General features: G+C 43.2%; 1 protein-coding gene across 2 annotated transcripts in view; it reads left to right on the forward strand.

The window, feature by feature from the left end:
* LOC124796329 (BCL2/adenovirus E1B 19 kDa protein-interacting protein 3) overlaps positions 1 to 24,831 on the forward strand; it is a 310,876-nt gene that overhangs the window by 98,468 nt on the left and 187,577 nt on the right. For both annotated transcript variants that reach the window (XM_047260459.1, XM_047260460.1), the window contains one exon: positions 18,821 to 18,989. In XM_047260459.1, coding sequence (XP_047116415.1) covers positions 18,821 to 18,989 — 169 coding nt within the window. The remainder of the gene's footprint in view (positions 1 to 18,820; positions 18,990 to 24,831) is intronic.

The following is a 24,831-nucleotide window of genomic DNA, read 5'->3' on the forward strand; positions in this document are numbered from 1 at the left end:
TGAAAGAAAGAGGGATGGGGGCAGGGGGGGGGGTGAGAGTGGGTCTTAGAGGGTGTCATTCATTCTATTCAACACCCCCTTCTCCCAGTATAATGTACCTTCAGATTCACATCTCAAGTCCCATGAACACCTAGGACGATGATGATGTATTAAAAGTGTAATGATCTGTGTGTGTGTGTGTGTCCAGCATTTCGGAGTGTCAAGAATAACTTTGGATGTGTTGTTGTACATCCTCAATAGTGAAAACGGTGACTTCGATGAGTTTTGTTACTAGTGACACACCACCATAAAAACTTCTCCAAATCTCGTTCCTTTCATTTTTCTGCTCTTTCACGCTTACAAAAACAGCTTCACACTCCGCTTGGGTTTCGTGATTTCGAATGCTCAGTGAAGTACCTCATAGTTGCTTGCTCTAAGTTGGTAGATAAACCGAAGAGACACTGAATAGCCTTCTGTAAACAATGGAACCAAAAGCAGTTTGGCTCACGGATCACGTGACACGGTTCTTAGCTTGGTACATTTTATACTTGGCAGATGACTCATTTTTGGCAGGTATACTGTGTAACCGGGTGCATATCCAAGGAAGAATCAAGCACGCTCCCAACACTCCCAAAAATAAAATTATAAAGCACAGTAGGGGATGTGTGTACCAAGTTTGTTTGAAATCGGTGTATGCGCGCGCATTGAAACAAACTTGGTACACACATCGCCTACTGTCAGGCAGCAATCGCCATGGGGTTAAGAACCACATAGTTGAGGAGATATGACGTTATTATGAATATTGGGATAAGTAGAAAAACTGCCACATCATGCATGACGCTTAAATTTATTGCTTCTTTGCTGCTAACTCTATTAGCAGCCTATTTCACTGACGGTATCCACACGTGCCGCTAAATGTACCGTACATCGTAGGACACAGTGACATGAATCATAAACACTGAGCTATGTGGACAAAATGCCGCATCATGTATGAAGCTTTAATTCATTTATTCATTACTACTACTACTACTACTACTACTACTACTACTACTACTACAGTCGAGCCAACGCGAGGAAATCCCGGACATCTAGCAGCGCTTTTGACAATTTTCAACTGCGAAGCGCAAACGGCTGTAGGCGAAAACGATAGAGCTATGAACCATGGACCTTGCCGTTGGTGGGGAGGCTTGCGTGCCTCAGCGATACAGATAGCCGTACCGTAGGTGCAACCACAACGGAGGGGTATCTGTTGAGAGGCCAGACAAACGTGTGGTTCCTGAAGAGGGGCAGCAGCCTTTTCAGTAGTTGCAAGGGCAACAGTCTGGATGATTGACTGATCTGGCCTTGTAACAATAACCAAAACGGCCTTGCTGTGCTGGTACTGCGAACGGCTGAAAGCAAGGGGAAACTACGGCCGTAATTTTTCCCGAGGGCATGCAGCTTTACTGTATGATTAAATGATGATGGCGTCCTCTTGGGTAAAATATTCCGGAGGTAAAATAGTCCCCCATTCGGATCTCCGGGCGGGGACTACTCAAGAGGATGTCGTTATCAGGAGAAAGAAAACTGGCGTTCTACGGATCGGAGCGTGGAACGTCAGGTCCCTTAATCGGGCAGGTAGGTTAGAAAATTTAAAAAGGGAAATGGGTAGGTTGAAGTTAGATATAGTGGGAATTAGTGAAGTTCGGTGGCAGGAGGAACAAGACTTCTGGTCAGGTGACTACAGGGTTATAAACACAAAATCAAATAGGGGTAATGCAGGAGTAGGTTTAATAATGAATAGGAAAATAGGAATGCGGGTAAGCTACTACAAACAGCATAGTGAACGCATTATTGTGGCCAAGATAGAAACGAAGCCCACACCTACTACAGTAGTACAAGTTTATATGCCAACTAGCTTTGCAGATGACGAAGAAATTGAAGAAATGTATGATGAAATAAAAGAAATTATTCAGATTGTGAAGGGAGACGAAAATTTAATAGTCATGGGTGACTGGAATTCGAGTGTAGGAAACGTAGTAGGTGAATATGGATTGGGGGACAGAAATGAAAGAGGAAGCCGCCTGGTAGAATTTTGCACAGAGCACAACATAATCATAACTAACACTTGGTTTAAGAATCATGAAAGAAGGTTGTATACATGGAAGAACCCTGGAGATACTAAAAGGTATCAGATAGATTATATAATGGTAAGACAGAGATTTAGGAACCAGGTTTTAAATTGTAAGACATTTCCAGGGGCAGATGTGGACTCTGACCACAATCTATTGGTTATGACCTGTAGATTAAAACTGAAGAAACTGCAAAAAGGTGGGAATTTAAGGAGATGGGACCTGGATAAACTAAAAGAACCAGAGGTTGTACAGAGATTCAGGGAGAGCATAAGGGAGCAATTGACAGGAATGGGGGAAATAAATACAGTAGAAGAAGAATGGGTAGCTTTGAGGGATGAAGTAGTGAAGGCAGCAGAGGATCAAGTAGGTAAAAAGACGAGGGCTAGTAGAAATCCTTGGGTAACAGAAGAAATATTGAATTTAATTGATGAAAGGAGAAAATATAAAAATGCAGTAAATGAAGCAGGCAAAAAGGAATACAAACGTCTCAAAAATGAGATCGACAGGAAGTGCAAAATGGCTAAGTGGGGATGGCTAGAGGACAAATGTAAGGATGTAGAGGCCTATCTCACTAGGGGTAAGATAGATACCGCCTACAGGAAAATTAAAGAGACCTTTGGAGATAAGAGAACGACTTGTATGAATATCAAGAGCTCAGATGGAAACCCAGTTCTAAGCAAAGAAGGGAAAGCAGAAAGGTGGAAGGAGTATATAGAGGGTCTATACAAGGGCGATGTACTTGAGGACAATATTATGGAAATGGAAGAGGATGTAGATGAAGATGAAATGGGAGATATGATACTGCGTGAAGAGTTTGACAGAGCACTGAAAGACCTGAGTCGAAACAAGGCCCCCGGAGTAGACAATATTCCATTGGAACTACTGACGGCCGTGGGAGAGCCAGTCCTGACAAAACTCTACCATCTGGTGAGCAAGATGTATGAAACAGGCGAAATACCCTCAGACTTCAAGAAGAATATAATAATTCCAATCCCAAAGAAAGCAGGTGTTGACAGATGTGAAAATTACCGAACTATCAGCTTAATAAGTCACAGCTGCAAAATACTAACACGAATTCTTTACAGACGAATGGAAAACCTAGTAGAAGCCAACCTCGGGGAAGATCAGTTTGGATTCCGTAGAAACACTGGATCACGTGAGGCAATACTGACCTTACGACTTATCTTAGAAGAAAGATTAAGGAAAGGCAAACCTACGTTTCTAGCATTTGTAGACTTAGAGAAAGCTTTTGACAATGTTGACTGGAATGCTCTCTTTCAAATTCTGAAGGTGGCAGGGGTAAAATACAGGGAGCGAAAGGCTATTTAAAATTTGTACACAAACCAGATGGCAGTTATAAGAGTCGAGGGACATGAAAGGGAAGCAGTGGTTGGGAAGGGAGTAAGACAGGGTTGTAGCCTCTCCCCGATGTTATTCAATCTGTATATTGAGCAAGCAGTAAAGGAAACAAAAGAAAAATTCGGAGTAGGTATTAAAATCCATGAAGAAGAAGAAAAAACTTTGAGGTTCGTCGATGACATTGTAATTCTGTCACAGACAGCAAAGGACTTGGAAGAGCAGTTGAACGGAATGGACAGTGTCTTGAAAGGAGGATATAAGATGAACATCAACAAAAGCAAAACGAGGATAATGGAATGTAGTCGAATTAAGTCGGGTGATGTGGAGGGAATTAGATTTGGAAATGAGACACTTTAAGTAGTAAAGCAGTTTTGCTATTTGGGGAGCGAAATAACTGATGATGGTCAACATAGAGAAGATATAAAATGTAGACTGGCAATGGCAAGGAAAGCGTTTCTGAAGAAGAGACATTTAACATAGATTATAGATTTAAGTGCCAGAAAGATGTTTCTGAAAGTATTTGTGTGGGGTGTAGCCATGTATGGAAGTGAAACATGGACAATAAATAGTTTGGACAAGAAGAGAATAGAAGCTTTCGAAATGTGGTGCTACAGAAGAATGCTGAAGATTAGATGGGTAGATCACATAACTAATGAGGAAGTATTGAATAGGTTTGGGGAGAAGAGAAGTTTGTGGCACAACTTGACCAGAAGAAGGGATCGGTTGGTAGGACATGTTCTGAGGCATCAAGGGATCACCAATTTAGTATTGGAGGGCAGCGTGGAGGGTAAAGATCGTAGAGGGAGACCAAGAGATGAATACACGAAGCAGATTCAGAAGGATGTAGGTTGCAGTAGGTACGGGGAGATGAAAAAGCTTGCACAGGATAGAGTAGCATGGAGAGCTGCATCAAACCAGTCTCAGGACTGAAGACAACAACAACAACAACAAACAATGAAGAGGTGTTGCTATAGAGACGTTTACAAAATCACGTTGTAGACACGCGAAGCAGCTGCGCCCTGCGTATGGAAACTATCCGGGATCATGTTTCTTAATTTGGATACTTTATTTATACAACTGTTCATTACTCACATTTCTTTGTACGGCTGCCATAATTTCCAAGGTGTTATTACGAATACATGGAAATGAATTTTTCGATACTTCTCTTAAGTTATTTTTTTGTTTGTAATAGAAAATTGGCAAAATAGATATCAAGGCAGTGCCAGGTTTGTCGTCAGGTAGTAAATCATAATAATCAGTGGTTAGATTGCTGAATGCTTTTTTGCTTTTTTAGGGTAGGGGGCGTGCTTGAATTCTTCCTTGGATCTGCACCTGGTTACACAGTATACCTGCCAAAAATGAGTCGCATCTGCCAAATATAAAATGTACCAAACGAAGAACAGTGTCACGTGATCCAAACTGCTTTTGGTCCCATTGTTTACAGAAGGTTATTCAGGGTCCTTTTCTTCGGTTCATCTACCAACTTAGAGCAAGCAAGTATGAGGCACTTCACTGAGCATTCGAAATCACGAAAAACAAGCGGAGTGTGAGGCTGTTCTTATAAGCGTGAAAGAGCAGAAAAATGAAAGGAACGAGGTTTGTAGAAGTTTTTATGGTGTTCTTTGTCACTGGTGCGAAACCTCATCGAAGTCACCGTGTTTACTATTGAAGATGTAGAACACACATCCCAAGTTATTGACACTCCGAAATGCTGGGAACCAGTAGGCATAAAATACAGGGAATCGACTGTTATATACGAAGGTAATCCCAAAAGTAAGGTCTCCTATTTTTTTATAAGTATATAGACCTGTTTATTTCTACAATAGTTTACATCAGTTTACAGCTTGAACATTTAGCTATTTTTCGACATTATCACCATTTCTGTCGATGCATTTTTGTAGACGCTGTGGCAGTTTTTGTATGCCAATGTCATATCAGCCATGCTGTTCCGAAAGTTGTGAACCTCTTCTTTCACCTCTTCGTCGGAGCTGAATCGTTTACGGCCAAATGTTCTTTTAATCTAGGAAACAGGTGCTAGTCACTGGGCGCTAAGTCAGGACTATAGGGTGGGTGGGTGACTATGTTCCACTGAGACTGTTACAGGAGAGCAACGGTTTGCCGGGCGATGTGTGGGCGAGCGTTGTCATGGAGAATGTGTACTCCTTTGCTCAACATTCTTCTCCGGTTCTGAATTGCCCGTTTGTTTTTCAGTCTCACAGTACCTGTCAGCGTTAATTGTGGTCCCAGCGATTCAGCTCCGACGAGGTGAAAGAAGAGGTTCATAACTTTATGAACAGCATGGCGGCGAGCTGGTATGACGTGGGTATACAAAAAAATGGTGATTGTCGAAAAAAGCTAAATGTTAAAGCTGTAAACTGATGTAAATCATTGTAGAAATAAACAGGTCTATGTACTTATAAAATGAGACCTTACTTTCGGGATTACCCTAGTATATCCAATATTGAAATACGGGTGCGGTTGTGAGGGTCCTAAGACATGAATCATTAGGGAGTGAGGGAAAATTGTGGCCTATCCCCCCCAATGTTATTCAGGCTGTACACTGAGCGAGCCGTGAAGGAAACCAAGGAGATATTTGGAAAGGGAATTCAGGGAGAAGTAGCAAAAACTTTCAGGTTTACCGAAGGCATTGTAATCCTGCCACAGACAGCAGAGGACTTCGAAGAGCAGCTGAACGGGATGATCAGTGTTGAAAAGAGGTTAGGAAATGAACAACAAAAATGTAAAACAAAAGTAACAGAATAAAACAGGCGATGATGAGAGAGTTCACGCTAAAAGTACTAGAAGATTCGCGCAGCAAAATAACTTCAAAATTGATCAAAAGCAGTATTTATTTGTGATGGTAACGGGTTTATTTCAGGATGTGATAATGTTCAGGTCATTCACATTCTGGAGGCAGGTGGTGGCGGTGAAAGGAGCAGGTGTTGTGGTCCCCATGAACGTAAACTGCAGCATTTCCCCAAAGAGAAATGTTCTCAAAAATTAGCAAAATAACTGACAATGGCCGAAGTAGAGGAGATATAAAATGCAGAATGGGGATAGCAAGAAAAGGTGTTCTGATAAAGGACGAATCTATCATGTAATATAAGTGTTAGGAAGTCTTCTCCGAGGGAATTTTCATGGAGTGTAGCCATCTGCAGATGTGAAACGTGGACAATAAATAGCGTAAATGAGACGAGAGAAGCTTTTCGAAGTGTGATTCTACAAAAGAATGGTGAGGATTCGATTGGTAGATAAGAGCTGTTGGAGAGGTACCAATCAAACTGAAGAAAAAGTTGGGGCACAACTTGACAAAAAGCAAATATCGATTAATAAGACACATCTTGGGGCATCGAGGATCAGTCAGTTTGGTAATGGAATTTCGGGATGTAAAATTGTGGAGACATAGGCTGGAGCACAGCAAACAGGTTCTAATGAACGTAGGTGGCAGTAGTTACGCAAAGATGAAAAGGCTTGCAGAGATAGACTCGCGTGGAGAACTGCAACAAACAAGACGCAGGACGGAAGTACACGACGACAGCTTTGATCTCGAGTGCAGTTTCGGTGTTTCATTGACAGCTGATGCCGGAATGTAGACTGATGGGGATACACACGCTTTGTACCAGCTAGAGGACCCCGGCTGCTGCTTGTTTGGCGACGTCCGTGGGCGCTCAGTCTCGCCTGGCACATTTCGCAGCAACCCACGCCGGCGTGTTTCCGCCGCCAACTCCACCTCCACCTCAGCCGATTGACGTCAGCCCAACACCACCTGTCAGCTGCGCAGGTGTTCAGCTGCTGAGGTGGAAAGCGGCGCGCATCATCCCGGGTGCTACACGAACGCCTCTTGCCTGCCCCCCTGCAAAAATTACCTGCCGCAGCTAAAGCGACAACGTTCCGTATCTACGCGCAGTCCATCACTGATAGCATGGGGTAGTACAAAGTTGAAGACCTGTCAGCACAGAGCTCATTAGCCCTTTGCGTCTTCGGCACTTCTGTTGACGCGTCATGCAGTTGCAGATAGCCTTTGGGAAATTTCGATATTTACGCTTCGTTGTCAGTTGGACATCTGACATGATGGAGAAAGACAGGAGGAAGAGGGGGGAGAGGCAAGTGGGAGTACGCAATCGTTGAACAGTGTGTTAACTGTAAGACGGCTGAGTTGTGAGGAGTGCGGGGAGAGGAGGTAGCAAGCATGGGCGGCGAGGGGAGTGGAGCCGTTGGGGGAGGGGGGGACAAGGTACGCCTACCAGTTGCAGTGCTGGCACTACAAATATTGCGCATCATGCTTACACGAAAGCAGACGAAAGGCTTGGAAGTAAAGCTCGCTTTAAATGTTGTTCATAAACGAAACTAAAATCGTCATGTACATTAAAATATATATATATATATATATATATATATATATATATATATATAAATGTATGTATGTTTGTCTACTATGCTCTCACAAACCATTCATCCGATAATTTTGCGGGCATCGCTATGTAATACTGGTTTCCTTCTAACCTTAGGCCTACCGGTAGGGGTTGTTGGCGACTCCCGAGATGGGCCAGCAGCTGCCTCTTCGCTCATTTTGATAATGTTTAGCACGACTGCACAATAAAAACACGCAGAACAGTACAGCGCAAAAACAATAACGAAGCAGACGACAATGGCTACCTTGTACAACACAGTCAGCTATGTAATGTTGGCAGCAGTCGAAACTGCGTGCCTACCGAAGCCTCCCGACGTTTACTGACTTCTACCGATTCAGGGCAAGGGAGAGGTCTGCCATCTAAAAGTTTACACACTGTAAAGTTCCTTGTGTAGTATTTAGTGTTAAACCTGGCAGGGGACTCTTGAACAGATGACAGAATTTTATCCAAGAAACAGAATAAAGATGGGAAACGTAAAAGGAAGATACAGTAGCAGAGGTTGCACGAGGTGAAGCCTTTCTGTGAATTAACCAGTGTACGCACCTCGTGGTCTAGTGTTAGCGTCGCTGCCATGGATCGCGGGGACCTGGGTTCGATTCTAGACCATGCCGGACATTTTCTTCACTCGGGGACTGCGTGTTCGTGTTCTCCTAATCATTTCATATTATCTTCATCGACGCGCAGACAAAGATTTGCACAAGTCAATAATCCCATAGCAGTATTTCCTTTCAATATAACAATTGCTAATATCCAAAAATATAAACCTTCTGCTTAGGAAAAAATCATGATATAGTTGTTTGAAGGCTACTGCCAAGAGCTGATACTGTATGAAATGCATAAAATGCCTCTGTGTCCTTTACTGTCACTATCGGTTACGATTCATAAATATCGTATTTACGCATCTTGTCACATATTAATATTGCACTGTATGGCTTTTCTGCTGTGAGGGTTAGTCACCCAAACCGCTAGTCATAATAAAGGACATTAGAAATCTGCGTGTTGTGCATGTTATGAAAAAATGATGGAAGCATAGTTCTGCATATGTACATGCAAATCGAGAACGGTGGGGAAGACAGGAAAGAAACGAATGTAAAGCCTTGACATGCGGTGTTGGAGGAGATCGTTGGTCAGGTGGACTGATCAGATTACGAATGAAAATGTCTTCAAACAAGTTAACGAAGAAAATGTGTTAAAGAACAGTCAGAGAGAGAGAGAGAGAGAGAGAGAGAGAGAGAGAGAGAGAGAGAGAGAGAGAGAATTGTTAGGCACAGATGAGGAAAATCCTTCATAAAAACTGTAGTAAAAGGTATGGTAGGTCTACATGTCTGTCTGAGACTGATCATGGATGCAGGAGTTAAGATAAAAGGGAGGGATAAGGGGCGTATGGAAAGGAATCAATAATTGCCTGAACAACCAGCCACCCTACGATTGGTAATTGAAACAAATAAATGTAGTTGCTTAGTCATCGTTGCCGCTAATGGAGAAACTGAGACCGCTGCCTTACAAGAATACACAGAATCAGTGGACCTCGGTTCTATGCGTAATTAGCCGCAGGTGAACGGGAGACTAGTTGCTTTCGCAAGCCACTTACTTCCACGTCAGTCTCAACTTTTGTGGATGAGTGAGTTCAGAAAATCTGTAAATAATATGATGGTTTTCATCACAAACTTATTACCGTGCTAAGATTCTGCTAGATACAGTCCTAATTCGTCAGGAGAGGAGCAGGACGTCGACGCCGTGGTGAGCGTCAATGTAATAACAAGTCGACTTGGAAGCATAGTGTAACGGTAGGGAGAGGAAGCTAATGTGAGCTAGTAAAACAAAGTTGTCAGAATACGGAAAAAGTACATGAAGCTGGGTAGCCGTCAGGGATTTAGCAATAGTGGTTGAAACGTTACCGACATTATTCTAGAGATAATTTATATCCGTTTAAATGTATAGATTTCGGAGGAACATTTCTGGGATTTTCGGTTCTATTCCAGCTCGTCTCTGCTTACCCAAAGTGTATAAAACTGTAAAAACAGTGTTAGCCTCTTAAGATCAGTGACACGCCTGGCGCCAAGAACTGTCTCATGGTCTCAAAGCTTTGTGCGCCGCTAGCTTTCATAGCTATGATGAAAGGTGGCCTTAACTAAGGAATTAAGGCTTGCGAGGTAGGGGGCGCCTTCTAAGGAGCTACCCTGCCGTTGAGAACCTGTGTGTGTGTGTGTGTGTGTGTGTGTGTGTGTGTGTGTGTGTGTGTGTGTCCAAAGACGCTTCCAAAGGCGCTCCTTAATTTTTTCTGCCTTTGACGTGCGGTCCCTTTGAGTAGGGTACGTCGGACCTTCCACACACGTCTAGAAGTGGACACGCTAATGAAAATGGACGGGTATACGCACAAGAGCAGCAGCAAGCGGTGGTAGAGACAAGACTCGTGCTGCTGCGTCATAGGAACTGAGGCAACACAGGGAGACTAGTTTCAAGGAGATAAATTCTTTTTTCTGCGCCGTTGTATTTATTTAAAACTTCAGTAATATTAGATATTCCCAGAGCTATCTTGAAAGTTGACTTTAAAGTTACTTGTCTTACAACTGGTGTAGCTGAATAAACTGCGGTTCATCTCAACTCAAATCTGCTTCATTATGACAATGCACCTCCTGTAGCATGTGTAATACATACACTGATGAGCCGAAAAGGCCTTAACCAAGTGTTTAATAGCGTATTGTTCCATTTTTCAAACGCAGTATAACGGAGATCATGCTTGGCATGGATTCTAAAAACCTTTGACAGGATTCCAGAAGTATGTAGCACCAGATTCCTACGCACAGGTGAAGCAATTCCGACACCCGATGTGTGTTCCAGTGGATACAGAACTGGTACATTTGCTGGCCAGGACATCAATGTGAGCTCACTATAATGCCTCTCAAACCAATGTAGTACGATTCTGACCTTGCATCGCGGACAGTTGTCCTGCTAGAAAACGTCATCGCCGTAGTGGGGGACTTAAAACATGAAGCGATGGATGTGGTCCGCAGTAGTGTTCACGTAGTTCACACTGATGTCATGATTGCCACCACAGATCCCATGGAAGCCCAACTCAATGTACCCCATAGCACAGGTCTGCACTCACCGCCCTGCATCTGTGGGCGCGGCGCATGTTTCGTGCAGCCATTCGCCTGGGTGACGGCTTGTAAGGACCCGACCGTCGATCTGGTGTAACAGTCGATTTGAAACTTCCTGGCAGATTAAAACTGTGTGCCCGACCGAGACTCGAACTCGGGACCTTTGCCTTTCGCGGGCAAGTGCTCTACCAACTGAGCTACCGAAGCACGACTCACGCCCGGTACTCACAGCTTTACTTCTGCCAGTACCTCGTCTCCTACCTTCCAAACTTTACAGAAGCTCTCCTGCGAACCTTCTGCAAGGTTCGCAGGAGAGCTTCTGTAAAGTTTGGAAGGTAGGAGACGAGGTACTGGCAGAAGTAAAGCTGTGAGTACCGGGCGTGAGTCGTGCTTCGGTAGCTCAGTTGGTAGAGCACTTGCCCGCGAAAGGCAAAGGTCCCGAGTTCGAGTCTCGGTCGGGCACACAGTTTTAATCTGCCAGGAAGTTTCATATCAGCGCACACTCCGCTGCAGAGTGAAAATCTCATTCTGGAACAGTCGATTTATTAGACAGGCGATGTTTCTATCGATCCACGGTGAAAGTGATTCTGTGCCCACTGCAATCGTAACTGACGATGTCGTTGGGTCGACGCAGGAACATCTAGTGGTTGTATGATGTGGAGCTCCATATTTGACAATGGCCTTTGAACGCTGTGCCCTGAGACGCTTTTGCCTGCACCACCATTGTACCCTGCCGTCAGGTCTGACACAGATAGCTGCCTATCCCGGAGTACACAGTGGCGATCTCCGAACTCTAAGTTTTGTGATGAGACGTGATCGCCGAATAACGTACGGCGTTCTTATTTCTCAACCACTTTCCATAGATGCTCGCGACAGTAGTGCCCCAACAGGCGACCAGCTTCGCTATTGCCGAGATTCTCGTTTCCAGCCGCAGCGGCACAATAATGTGCGCTTTGTCAAAACAGCTTATATCAGTGGATTTCCGCATCTGTGGTCTGTATCTTCGCTATAATGACTGCCCATTCGTCTCTCTCTCTCTCTCGCTTACATTCTTTCCTTACTGCGTCACTTACCCGAAACACAACCACGCTTCGTGGCTTCAGCAAGTGACGTAATAGCCGTGTAGCTCAGTAAACGTGGTTTATAACACCTGGATATCTGGGAGGCAAGGAAACTATACGACCTCTGTCTCAATAGTACGAAATGTTGTGGCGGGTAACTTTCATTTAAGAGAGAGAATGCTGTGCTGCACCATCTCGTTTGGAAAAGAATCCGTTAGCTAGTCAATGTACCAAATTCAGCTACAGAATTTCAAACCAATAGCCACAGTTAATCACTTTTATACATCCTTGGTCGCGAATTTGTTAGCGTCTTGATGGTGAATAAATTCCGCCTCTGCGACTTAACCAAAAGGCTGTTTGGTTGTCAGATACTATTCGCTTTTTCATTTTCCAAGTATCTTCAGTGGCCTATTATACATCCTCACTTTCTTGGCAAATTTGTGTTAGTTTGAGGGAATGGTTCTGAACAGTGAAGTCGGAATCTTCTAGGTTAAGCCACATCATGTTCCCTTTCAGATTTAAAGACATTTTTTAGTCAGTACACGAAAAACGGGCGCGCCCAATCACCTCAACACTGTGGGGACTATGAAGTGACGTATGACTGTTGAAAAGTGTGTGTAGGCGGAACTGGGAGGACAAATCAGAACATCAAGATAACTACGGAAAGGACGTAGATTTCAGCAACTCAAGAGTGCTAGCCAAAGAACGTAACATTTGAAGAAGGAACGTCCAAGTTGAACTATCTGGGAACGAAAGTAATTTAAATACAGACGACTCCTATAGGCTTCCAGACACGATGCGCGAGGAATCCATCTGAATATGCTGTAAATTAAAATACCTCGCCTCGTTTTAGTGTCTGTATGTGTAGAGTAATCTCAGGAAGTAATGTAGGGATTTTGATGCGGTTTTCACTAACAGATAAACCGATTCACGAGGAATGTTTGTGTGCATAATTTATTATCGCTACTTCAAATTATTCGGACGTAGATACCAAATGCTACCCGCGTGAAGTCGGAGCGGATCGCTAGTACGGGTGACAACCAGGAAGCAAATTATGCGGTATAACAGTGTTCTGGTAAACATCCCCTCTCTTTCTCTGTCATCACTTGCTCTTCGATGACCACTGTGAAGTGAACCTTCGTTTCCGTTATCTTGCTCCATAAAAATGCACCAGTGACGACCGAAAGGCTTTTTTGCGATGTTTTGTTGAGTTTGTGTACCTGTGTATATAGTCTGGTTCCAGTACGCTTTACATGTTGATCTTTTGATGTTGTCTCGGGTTATCAGAGTCAAGGCGCTGTTCTGTGGCAACGTTTCGACAAATTTCCTGCTCGTCATCTTCAGGCAGTGATTAAGAGTAGGAAAATTGTCAAAACGTTGTCGAAGAACGCCGCCTTGACTCGACTGATAACCCGAGAAAACTTCATCGAAATTTGCGAAAAAGTCGGCATTCACATAATGTTAAGCTTTTATTGCGTAGGTACGGTGTCGTCGACTCTGTAATCTCCAACAGTTAAAGTAGAAAAATATTTAGTTCGTAGCAGTTCTTGTTATCGCATTATGAAATTGTAAATTACTTTTGACGCAGTCTAGGCTAGGGTCTATGGCATATAAATTCATGTAGGCTACTCCATGAACAGAAGTACTGAAATCAGTTTTCTTTTGTTTGACGGGCGTAGTAGGAATCCAAAATACCCTTTTTTGGATAATAAATCTGGTAGACATCTGCAACCTTCAGGGCTTTCGCCTGTAGCGAACACTACGACAAATGCTACATAGAATGTATAACCTATTATACTAGGACTGTGTGTATTGTATGTGACGAGGGCGCTGACGGAGCAATTGGCTGGCGTGGCAGCTTGCCATTAAGATAGGCGCTCCCTTATCGCGTCGTAATACACTGGCGTATCGCGGTCGGCGCTTTGTTTGCAGAAGTCTTGAACGCCCCATATGATCCACGGCTTAATCGTCGCGATGCGCCAAATTATTTTTTCTTGCTTTTGCCCGCCCCTAGTGTGCCTTGCAACCTCAAATTACACAACGAGCGCATGTCCCGTTTCTGAAGAGCCTAATTACTCCAATACAAAGAAACAGTTTTGTGACGACGCTGAGTTTACACAATTCTTGTAGTTCCCGATTGGAGTTCAGAGGATTCCGTCACTAAACCTGGTTTGTCACCGCCTTCACCCGTCGGGTCGCAGTCAGCATCCCCATCTTCACTTGTCCAGCAACCTAACTTTTTTTTCTCAAAGCCTTCTCGTGCTTGCCCCTTTGTTTTGTACTTCGGCCAGCGTGCGTGGGGCAATGCAGTTACTTTATCCCTTCCTCAGAGCATGCCAAATGCATGTCTGTGGTGCACTTCACAGAGGCACGGATCCAGGATCCGTTTATGAGAGCGGTGGTGGATGACTTGGGTGAAAGGGGGGGGGGGGGCGGGGAGTAGGGGTGCGTCGCCGTCCATTACTTTCTGCTCTCCCCCTCAGCCCCCCCCCCCTACCTCCCTTCCCAGCTCTCACAACATACCTTGCAGTTGCGGTCAGTTCTACCATACAACAGACGCCTACGAATTTAATAATAAATGAAAAATTCTGAAGTGAAATTTCTAGTAATTTTCAGATCAAAAGTGGTATAAGGCAGGGAGCCAACCTCTGGCCGCTCGTCTTTGTGTCCTAGAACAAGCCATAAGGGAATGGAGACTGGCATTAAGAGGTAGCCAAATCAGTGAGAGGATTGCAAAAGGGAACCTACGAATAGATTGCTTAGGATATGCGTACGACCTACCTTTTTCTTCAGCAATGGAGACAGCCACTAGAGAAATAGAATTGGTTAAAGAACAAGCTGGAAAAACAAGTTCTTTTGAGGAAACCAATTTCATGACAAATGATTAAAGCAACCCCAAACCTAATGAAAACGAAATATGGAAAAATTGAGAAAATTGACAAGTTCGGTTGTCTAGGAGAAGTATTTGCGCAAGGCATTTCGGAGAAATAAACCATTAAAGTCTGAGCTAGTATGTTGCAAACAATATAATACCTCACTAAGGACATACGCAGTATAATAAGACATAAATATCCATAAATGCTAAACACACTACTAGACAATAAATCGTCCAGAAGCACTTCAAGCAGCAGAATGTTTGCCTCTTAACAATAAAGGCGATGATGGAAGCTCTGAAAATTGCTTAAAGAAAAATATTGAGGAACGTTTTGAGACCAGTTAAAAGAGCAAACACAATATAAAAGACGCCATACATATACTGAAAAAAGTGCAGACGTCGTTAGGAAAAGAGTAGCTGTCTACGGGCGCATCCAAAAGATGAATTCTAACAGTGTGATAAAAAGACTGTTCGCTTACTTCTCGAAATTAAAAGTAGATAACACATGGTACAAAGAAGTTGAAAGGGACATGAAAAGCTTAAAATTACTCAAAGATGCTTGTGAAAGATTACCATTCAGAAATAAATTACAGAACTCCAGAGGTACCAATGAAATCCGAAGAAGAAAGAAAAGAAACGGAGAGAAAAGAGAAATGTGGAAGAAAGGAGAAACAGTTGGTACAGCCGTAGCCCATAGGTCATACGTGAAAGAGTGATAGTGTAAATGTTTCAAAATAGTTTAGCATAATAGCAACAAACTTTCACAAAACTGCCAGTCATAATTTGGGCCCACATTGCACTGTCGAAGAACTTTACCGAATATGTTTTATAAAAGACAGTGGACGCTTCTGGATTATGTAAAAGTTTTGTCAAAGCTCTTTGACAATGTAATTAAGGGCCCATACGATATAAAATCGTAGTGTGCAGTCAACGGTATCAGTTGTTTCGTAAGCAGTGAGATTATTGTTATGTTAGTGTCTAAAGGTGGTCAGTTCTGCTTTCATTCGCTTCCGCCTGCGTTTAGGGAGTCAACCCTTTTTTCTCGCTTGGTGGAGGGTGTTTTCCCTTCTGTCTTCGTTTCTCAGTTTCCTTTAGTTTGCCAATTTTGCTTGTGTGTGTCGGATTCGTAGTTGTTAGCAATTGAATATGAGCCTTTACCTGTGTGCAGTGTTACCAGTAAGCCGGCCGAAGTGGCCGTGCGGTTAAAGGCGCTGCAGTCTGGAACCGCAAGACCGCTACGGTCGCAGGTTCGAATCCTGCCTCGGGCATGGGTGTTTGTGATGTCCTTAGGTTAGTTAGGTTTCACTAGTTGTAAGTTCTAGGGGACTAATGACCTCAGTAGTTGAGTCCCATAGTGCTCAGAGCCATTTGAGCCATTTTTTGAGTGTTACCAGTCGGACGGAAACCCGATTACATACAGAAACAGTATAGTATCTGGCATCAGATGCAGCTTGTAGTTTCCGGAATTCATTGTCATTTTTTCGAGACACTGCACATTTCATGTTACTTGATTATCTGAAATTTGCAAATTGGTATATGTAAAAATTTACTCGTTTTAATAAAGGGGGGTAGGACGTCAAACGGGCCTACTTGGAGCGGGAGAGGCACCACACGACATTTTAATTTCCACTGTTTATACTTTTACAAATTCATAAAACTTTGTCAACACGACCAGGAAGGGTTCAGGATTCACGCTCATAGCAGTGGAAGTTCAAAAATGTAACAAAATATATTTTTTTAACATTTGTATTTCACCTTACAGGTGTATGAAACTATAGAATTTATTTAATTAATGATAAAATGAATGAGCTGTTACATTTTAAACTTCATATTTAGAAAAAACTCAAATTTTTTTGGCTAAATATCTCAATTTTTAGCACAGTTTTTAATAGATTTGGGAAATTCTAGTTTCATACACCTGTAAGTATGGTTTGTGTGCTGTGCAAAATTCATCGAAGAATCTCTTACTTATGAAGAAAAGTGTACCTGTAGCAACAAATGCAGCCAACGGTAAGTGAACAAAAGGTGAAATACAAATGTAAAAAAAATATATTTTGTTACATTTTTGAACTTCCACTGCTATGAGCGTGAATCCTGAACCCTTCCTGGTCATGCTGACAAAGTTTTATGAATTTATTTGTAAAAGTATGGACAGTGGAAATTAAAATGTCCTGTGGTGCCTCTCCTGCTCCAAGTCGGCCAGTTTGACGTCCTACCCCCCCTTTAAATGTTGTTTTAAGGGGCGGAGGGTGTAAACACCCTCTCGGTTACGCACCTGGTAGTCGCTGTGTGTGTGTGTGTGTGTGTGTGTGTGTGTGTGTGTGTGTGTGTGTGTGTGTGTCGCACAACAACAACTCGCAGGTGTGCAGATGGCACAGAATACAATGTTCGCCAGACTTGGGGCAGCTGGGCTCCGCTTTGAGAAAGTAATGTATTCAAGAGTAGCTTCACATATCTGTAAAAATAAAGTACTAACAAAATGTCAGTTTGGTTTCCAGAAAGGTTTTTCAACAGAAAATGCCATATATGCTTTGACCAGTCAAATTTTGAATGATCTGAATAACCGAACACCACCCATTGGGATTTTTTGTGATCTCTCAAAGGCTTTTGATTGTGTAAATCATGAAATTCTGCTAGACAAGCTCAAGTATTGTGGCATGAGTGGGACAGTTCACAAATGGTTTAATTCGTACCTAACTGGAAGAGTGCAGAAAGTTGAAATAAGTAGTTCTCGTAACATGCAAAGATCAGCACATTCCTCAAACTGGGAACTATCAAGAATGGGGTTCCACAAGGGTCAGTCTTGGGGCCTTTGTTGTTATTATATATTAATGACTTGCCATTCTATATTCATGAAGAGGCAAAGTTAGTTCTCTTTGCTGATGATAAAAGTATAGTAATCACAACTGACAAACAAGAATTAACTGATGAAATTGTCAATACTGTCTTTCAGAAAATTACTAAGTGGTTCCTTGTAAACGGACTCTCACTGAATTTTGATAAGACACAGTACATACAGTTCTGTACAGGGAATGGTATGACGCCATTAATAAATATAGACCTTAATCAGAAGCATATAGCTAAGGTAGAATATTCCAAATTTTTAGGTGTGTCCATTGATGAGAGATTAAATTGGAAGAAACACATTGATGATCTGCTGAAACGTTTGAGTTCAGCTACTTATGCAATAAGGGTCATTGCAAATTTTGGTGATAAACGTCTTAGTAAATTAGCTTACTACGCCTATTTTCACTCATTGCTTTCGTATGGCATCATATTTTGGGGGAATTCATCACTGAGGAATAAAGTATTTATTGCACAAAAGCGTGTAATCAGAATAATAGCTGGAGTCCACCCAAGAGCATCCTGCAGACATTTATTTAAGGATCTAGGGATATTCACAGTAGCTTCTCAGTATATATACTCTCTTATGAAATTTGTTATTAACAACCAAACCCAATTCAAAAGTAATAGCAGTGTGCATAACTACAATACTAGGAGAAAGGATGATCTTCACTATTCAAGATTAAATCTAACTTTGGCACAGAAAGGGGTGAATTATACTGGCACTAAAGTCTTTGGTCACATACCAAATAGTATCAAAAGTCTGACAGATAACCAACAAGTATTTAAGAAGAAATTAAAAGAATTTCTGAATGACAACTCCTTCTACTCCACAGAGGAATTTTTAGATACAAATTAAGAAAAAAAATTAAAAAAAAATTAAAATAAAAATAAAAAATAAAGAAAAACAAACACAAAAAATAAAGTTGTTATATTAACTTAACCTAATTATGTCATGTATTGGAAAATTCGACTCGTTCCACATCATTACGAAATATCGTATTCTTGATCCATGGAACTAGTATTAATCTAATGTAATCTAATCACGGTGTGTGTTGTGGCTGCGGTGTTGCAGAATCGTGGGTGGAGCTCGGCAGCGAGCGTGAGCGAGACCGCGTGACGCCGCTGCCCTTCAGCTCTGGCGAGGAGTACCTGCGGCTGCTGCGAGAGGCGCAGCGCGAGTCCAACCAGTCATCTGCGCGCGTCTCGCTCGCCTCATCTCGCCGGGACACGCCTCGCGACAGGTCAGCCGCTCCCAGGCAGCGTTTGCGCAGCTCGCATCTAGTCCCTCTAACACACTAAAAAAAAAACTTCACTGTGAAATAAAAACAGCAAGTTGCTCTAGCATGTCCAGTTCCTGTTGCTGTTTGTTCGATGAAGAAAGTGGGGCCAACTGTTTTGTCTTTCATCAAGGCACCCCACACAATCAGCTTTTCGCTATCTCTGATATATTCCCTAAAACTTTGGGACGTTGTCGAAGCCCAGATGCGAATGTTGTGCCGTTAACCTGGTTCTCTCGTCACGGACGACGACATGTACAGGGTCTTTTAAAAAGGACTTTGAGACGCCCTGCTAAATCCGCAGGACAGGACAAGTAGTTGGAATTGTGGAGAGGGGCCAAAATGAGCACAGTCAGTTACACTCGAACACACACAATTTTATTTATTTGACCAAACATTACAGTAGAAGTTCTTGAACTTACAAGGAGACACCATGAGCGTGGGCTATGTACGAAATTTTGTGTGGTGAAAGAGAACACCTAAGACCTCATGTGGTTAAGATATTAGGACGCACTACTCGGAAAATCCCGGGAAAAATCGATCCAAAGTTTCTTAGATGCCTTAAGAGTATAAAATGTTAATCGATTGCCGAGCCGTCGTCTGGCCTAGATGTTTGGGGCTCGGACTCTTACGCCAGAGGTCTCGGGTTCTATTCCTCCTCTGTCACCTTTTTTTTCTTCTGTTTCATTTTCTTTTGTTATTCCACCAATTATTCAGAAAGTGTCCCAAACCTACAATTTTAACAAATTAGTAACATTATGGAATAAAAATTATTTTCTTTTTCTCCAACAACACAATTGATGGCGGTGGGTTTTCCATTTTTCATTGTAAAGTATATAAGGAGAATCATTGGGTTTTTAATCAGAATAACAAATTCGATTGGGAAACATTCAATTTTTATACATATAATAAACAACAACCGCAGTGGTAATTATCGTAAAAACAAGCAAAGCAATTTTTGCTACATCTTGCGCAACATATAAAAGCGGATGTTTTACAATCACAGGGCGTTTGCAATAAATCTGTACAAAAATATGCCCCATTTACATTTACGAAAATGTTTTGAGTTTCTGATAATTTTGAGCCAAACCAGGCATACTGAATCATGTCTAGGAATATAGGTGACGATAACTGATAGTCAATTACGGAATGAATTTCTTCTATACAGTCTTCCCGGGAATTAATTTCACGATTCTCTTGTAACAATGCGCTGCAATTTTGCAAGCAACAGAAGGAAAAAAAGTGCCGGAGGAGGAATCGAATCCGAGACCTCTGGCGTAAGGGTCCGACCTCTAACCATTTAGGTCAGACGGCGGTTCGGCAATGGACTAACATTTTATACTCATAAGGCACCTAAGAAACTTTGGATCGATTTTTCTCGTGATTTTCCGAGTAGTGCGTCCTAATATTTTAACCACGTGAGGTGTTAGGGGTGCTCGTTCACCACACAAAATTTCGGAAAAATCCCGGACCTCACGGTCGTGCCGTCTTCTTGTTATCGGCTGAATACGTCACACTATCTTATGCCTTAAGGGCACAACCACTTTAATTTAAAAAAAGGCTAAAAGCCATTAACTGAAAATTCAGACGCCAAGGAGAATATTTGGAACTCATCATTGAGGAGCACGCGTAGGGACTCGGTTGTTCTCTGCCGTCTCCCAATTGGACATACGCGGTTGACCACAGCTATCTCCTTCGCCGTGAGAACCCGCCCAAGTGTCGCTGTGATGCAGGGCTGACAGTGGTCCAGCTTCTGATGGACTGCCCCCTTTTAGCCCCCTTGCGGCAGTCCTTTAATTTAGCAGCTGCACTTCCTTTAATTCTAGGTGACGATGCCTCTATAGCTGACTCAGCTTTACGTTTTATCCTTGCAGCTGGGTTTTATCACTCACTCTGGTATGGGCGCTCTCGCATGATTTCTCAGGCTACACCCACTCCAGCGACTTTAAATTGTGACGTGGATACCACAATAGTGTCTTTTATGGTAACAAGTTGCGTTGGTACCTCTATCAACGCTTTCCAGCTCGACGTTCTTCGTTTGTAGTTGAGTGGTTGACCTTTTACCTGATCCATCAACCACTGTAGTCTTATTTTACTCTAGTCAACTATTTGCTCTGCTCCTTCTAAGTGTCCTCTATTTTGTGTTATTCCCTCCCTCTGGGTGCAGAGGTTACGCTTTTACTGTATAGGCCTTTTACAAGTATATCTGTTTCGAACAGGAGACTGATGACCTCGATGTTTAGTCCCCATCAAACCCCAAAACCAACCAAGGAGAATATTGAGAAGCCAGGTCTCACGTTAAGTAAGTTCTATAATCTGGCTGAAGGCACCAAAATCTAACACTTGAGAAGCAACAACCTTCAATTATGGCGGCTGAAGGCCTATGATTTAAGACTCAAGGTAAAATTAAATAAAAAAACACAAGGCAGAAGGCCTTGTCTTCAGTTTGGCTGAAGGCCCCAAAGAGTCTGATGCTCTAAAGACAAAGATCCTTAATTTAAAAACGGCTGAAGGCTCATGACTTAAGACACTACAAACAATTTAATTCAAAACCATTGGCTATGAGCAATACAAATACACACAAGAGAAAGTAAGAAAACGCAGTGCAGCTAACGGCGCAGCACTTGAAATACTAACGTTCACTTAGGTGAGACAGGCAGTCGCCCCAACCAATCTCGATCAGACGACAACCCAACCAACAGATAGTCAACGGACCGACTGACAAGGTAACTTGTGCTCTACTCGACCAGCACACAACCGGGAGTTCAATGCAAAACGTAAAAGGCATGGACGCCCACAACCAATCATACATTAAGCTGTCAAACTACACACCGTGCTGGACAGCGACAGCATGGTGAGGAAAGGACACTGCCTGAATTTAAGTCAACGGCCAGGGCAGGTAACCGGAACGTTAACGGCCCCAAGGCAGAAAATTCCGCTGGTGCACTTAAATTGCAAATAACCAAATAGACTCCACCCGACGGTGGCTAAACCTTCGCCAACTCGAACACAGACGTTGTTGCTCGTGCGAATGTCCCAACAGCCAACAACGAGAACCAAACGGCACAATGTGAGCAGTCTTGATTTACTGGTAAATTAAATCCAAATTCAACTTTCGTGTCCAGGGTCGGTGAGACACGGACCTTGTAACAATGGGAAAGCGCCACACACTCACTGCGGAGAGACCGCCAGCGGGCCGGGCCAAACTACGCCTCGCGGTTTCCTCGCTGCTCCACGCTAACCGACCCACCCTCACACATCAGCATGGAGACAGCACTAAAAAAACTGAGCAGTCGACATCACAAGCTACACACAGTTTCACGAACACTTGCACGAAGGACCAGACAATACTAACGGCAGCGACTGTGCAGTAACAAGGACGAATCAAGAGTCGCCACACACAGGCAACCCATAAGCGATCGCCGGCCAACATACACGTCGTCCGACAAGACGACCGTCCGACGGCCAACCAAGGTGGTCCGCACTCAAGTGATATGTATCTGCATTTGTAGGGCGAGTCATGGCTGTCCTGGCCTCACTGCAGCCGCGCCCCGACTGAACTTCTGCTGCGTCCTGAAGTCACACTCTGCCAGGTCCGAACTGCACTGCTAGCGCCTCCCAACTCACTGGCAGATCCGAACGAACTCCGAACACACGACAACCGGGAAGTAATAGCAGTCAGCAAAGTTAATGCGCCAGGGCTTATATCGAAAAGCTCCGCTTCTGCCGCTCACGGGCAGGCAAGGCGGCAGCTGAGTGACACCAATAATGGAAATTAACATAACGAGGTGGTAGTACAGTAAAAAGAGGATGTCGAATGAGATATGGCACGAACACGAGCCACGCACGGCTCACTTTGCAACTTTGAAAATTCATATAAATTAATTCGTAGCACCTACAGAAGAGATTGTAATGTGAATTTGTAAGGAAAGTTTTGTCCCGCATAGTTCGCTAGTAGCGAATCGCACCGTAAGGAGCGCTAGCGGCAGTTGCGTTAAAGATGGCTATCTTCACTGGACCCGAGCGCGATAGCTGTGTTTTGTGGTTTGAAGAATCGAAGTCGACGACAACAGTTCAGCGTAATTTCCGTACCACGTACGCTAAAGATCCTCCAAATAGGCCTATAATTTGAGTGGCATAAATGTTTTGTAGAAACAGGGTGCTCGATAAGACATAGGAAATCATTAGGTCGTCCTAGCACATCTGACGACATCGTTGAGCGAGTGAGACAACGCTTTGTCAACAGCCCTACGAAATCGACCCACATCCCCAACTGCAAACCCCACATAAGACTGTTTCGCGTGTGTTGAGAAACCGTTTGCATTTGAAACCGTACAGACTGACGATCGTACAAGCAATAATACACTGATAAAACTGCTCACAAGAACTTCCGTGCGGACATGTTAAATCTATTACATGAGGATCAACATTTCTTAGACAGAATAATATTTTCTGACGAATCGACTTTTCACTTAAGTGGCAAGGTTAACACACACAACTGCAAGATTTGGGGCATTGAAAATTCACATCAAAATTGCAACATGTTCGTGATAGCCCTAAACTAAGTTTTTTGTGCATTGAGCAAGAACAAAGTGTAAGGCCCCTTTTTCTCCGTGAGAACCATCAACGGGACAGTGTACCTGAATATGTTACAATAATTTTTGATACCACAGAACGAAATGTTTACTTCATGCAAGATGGTACACTACCCCACTACCTGGCTCACGTCCAGGATTTTCTCAGTGACCGCTTTCCAGGTCATAGATTGGCTGTGATGCCCCAGTTGCATGGCCCCCATGTCCCCAGAGCTGACAACACTCAATTTTTTTATGGGGATTCATCAAGGATATCGTATTTGTACCTCCGGTGCCAGCTTCTCAAACTGAACTTAGAGCAAGAATTTAGGCCGTCATTGAGCAAGTTACACTTGCAATGCTACATCGAACTTAGGAATAAACTGACTTCCTATGTGATGTGTGCACGATAACCAACGAAAGCACATACATCTTTAGTTTAAGGTAAGATAATAGTTTCCAAAAAAAAAAAACCATCTCTGTATCTTCTTTCAATAAATTTTTATCAATTTCTAAAGTTGTAAAGTCCTTTTTGAAATGCCCTGTACTTTCTAGTATAGTTGGAGAACCTCTGCAATGATGTTAGTTTGGGGGGGAGGGGGAATACGAAGTGGGTTGAGGCGCGAATGGGAATTTGGATTGAGGGAGATGTTCTAGGGTAGTTAATGCAGTTGTGAGAAGCCACTGTACCAGGGTGGCGTAGAGGCCAGCGCATCTGCCTACTGAACAGGAGACCCGGGTTCGAATTCCGGCCATGGTACAAATTTTCTTTCGCCGCTCCAGTTTGCATGTATACGTCACACGTGTTTGGGACTTGAAAAGGGCCCAGGGACCATATGGTTTCATTTGATTTACTACATCGTTTGGATTTTACCCGATCCGGTCGGAGATCTCAGTAGCTAATTCGTGGGAAAAGCTGTAAGTCGTTTCTTTCGCACAATCTGAGCTTTCTAAGCGAGCAAGCGGCGTCCTTTATGCAGCAACTTCTAGTGAGCGAGGTATTTTAGCTCTCGTGATGTTCGGCGAAGTGCCTTACATAGGCTTGCTCGGAAGATCTCTCTGATTTCTAAAATTTCATCAGATGTGGGTGTTCTGCCAGAACCTGTCTGTCTGTTTACACTCCCAGTGACTAGGAAACCTGTCGTTCTAAGCCTTAATCGTCGCAACTTCTGGTGGAACCCTTTGAAATTTCTTTTAACAGCAATCAGTGATGTAATTTAGGCATACCACAC

This window comes from Schistocerca piceifrons, chromosome 4 (genome assembly GCF_021461385.2).
Source record: "Schistocerca piceifrons isolate TAMUIC-IGC-003096 chromosome 4, iqSchPice1.1, whole genome shotgun sequence".
NCBI classification, from domain to species: Eukaryota; Metazoa; Arthropoda; class Insecta; order Orthoptera; family Acrididae; genus Schistocerca; species Schistocerca piceifrons.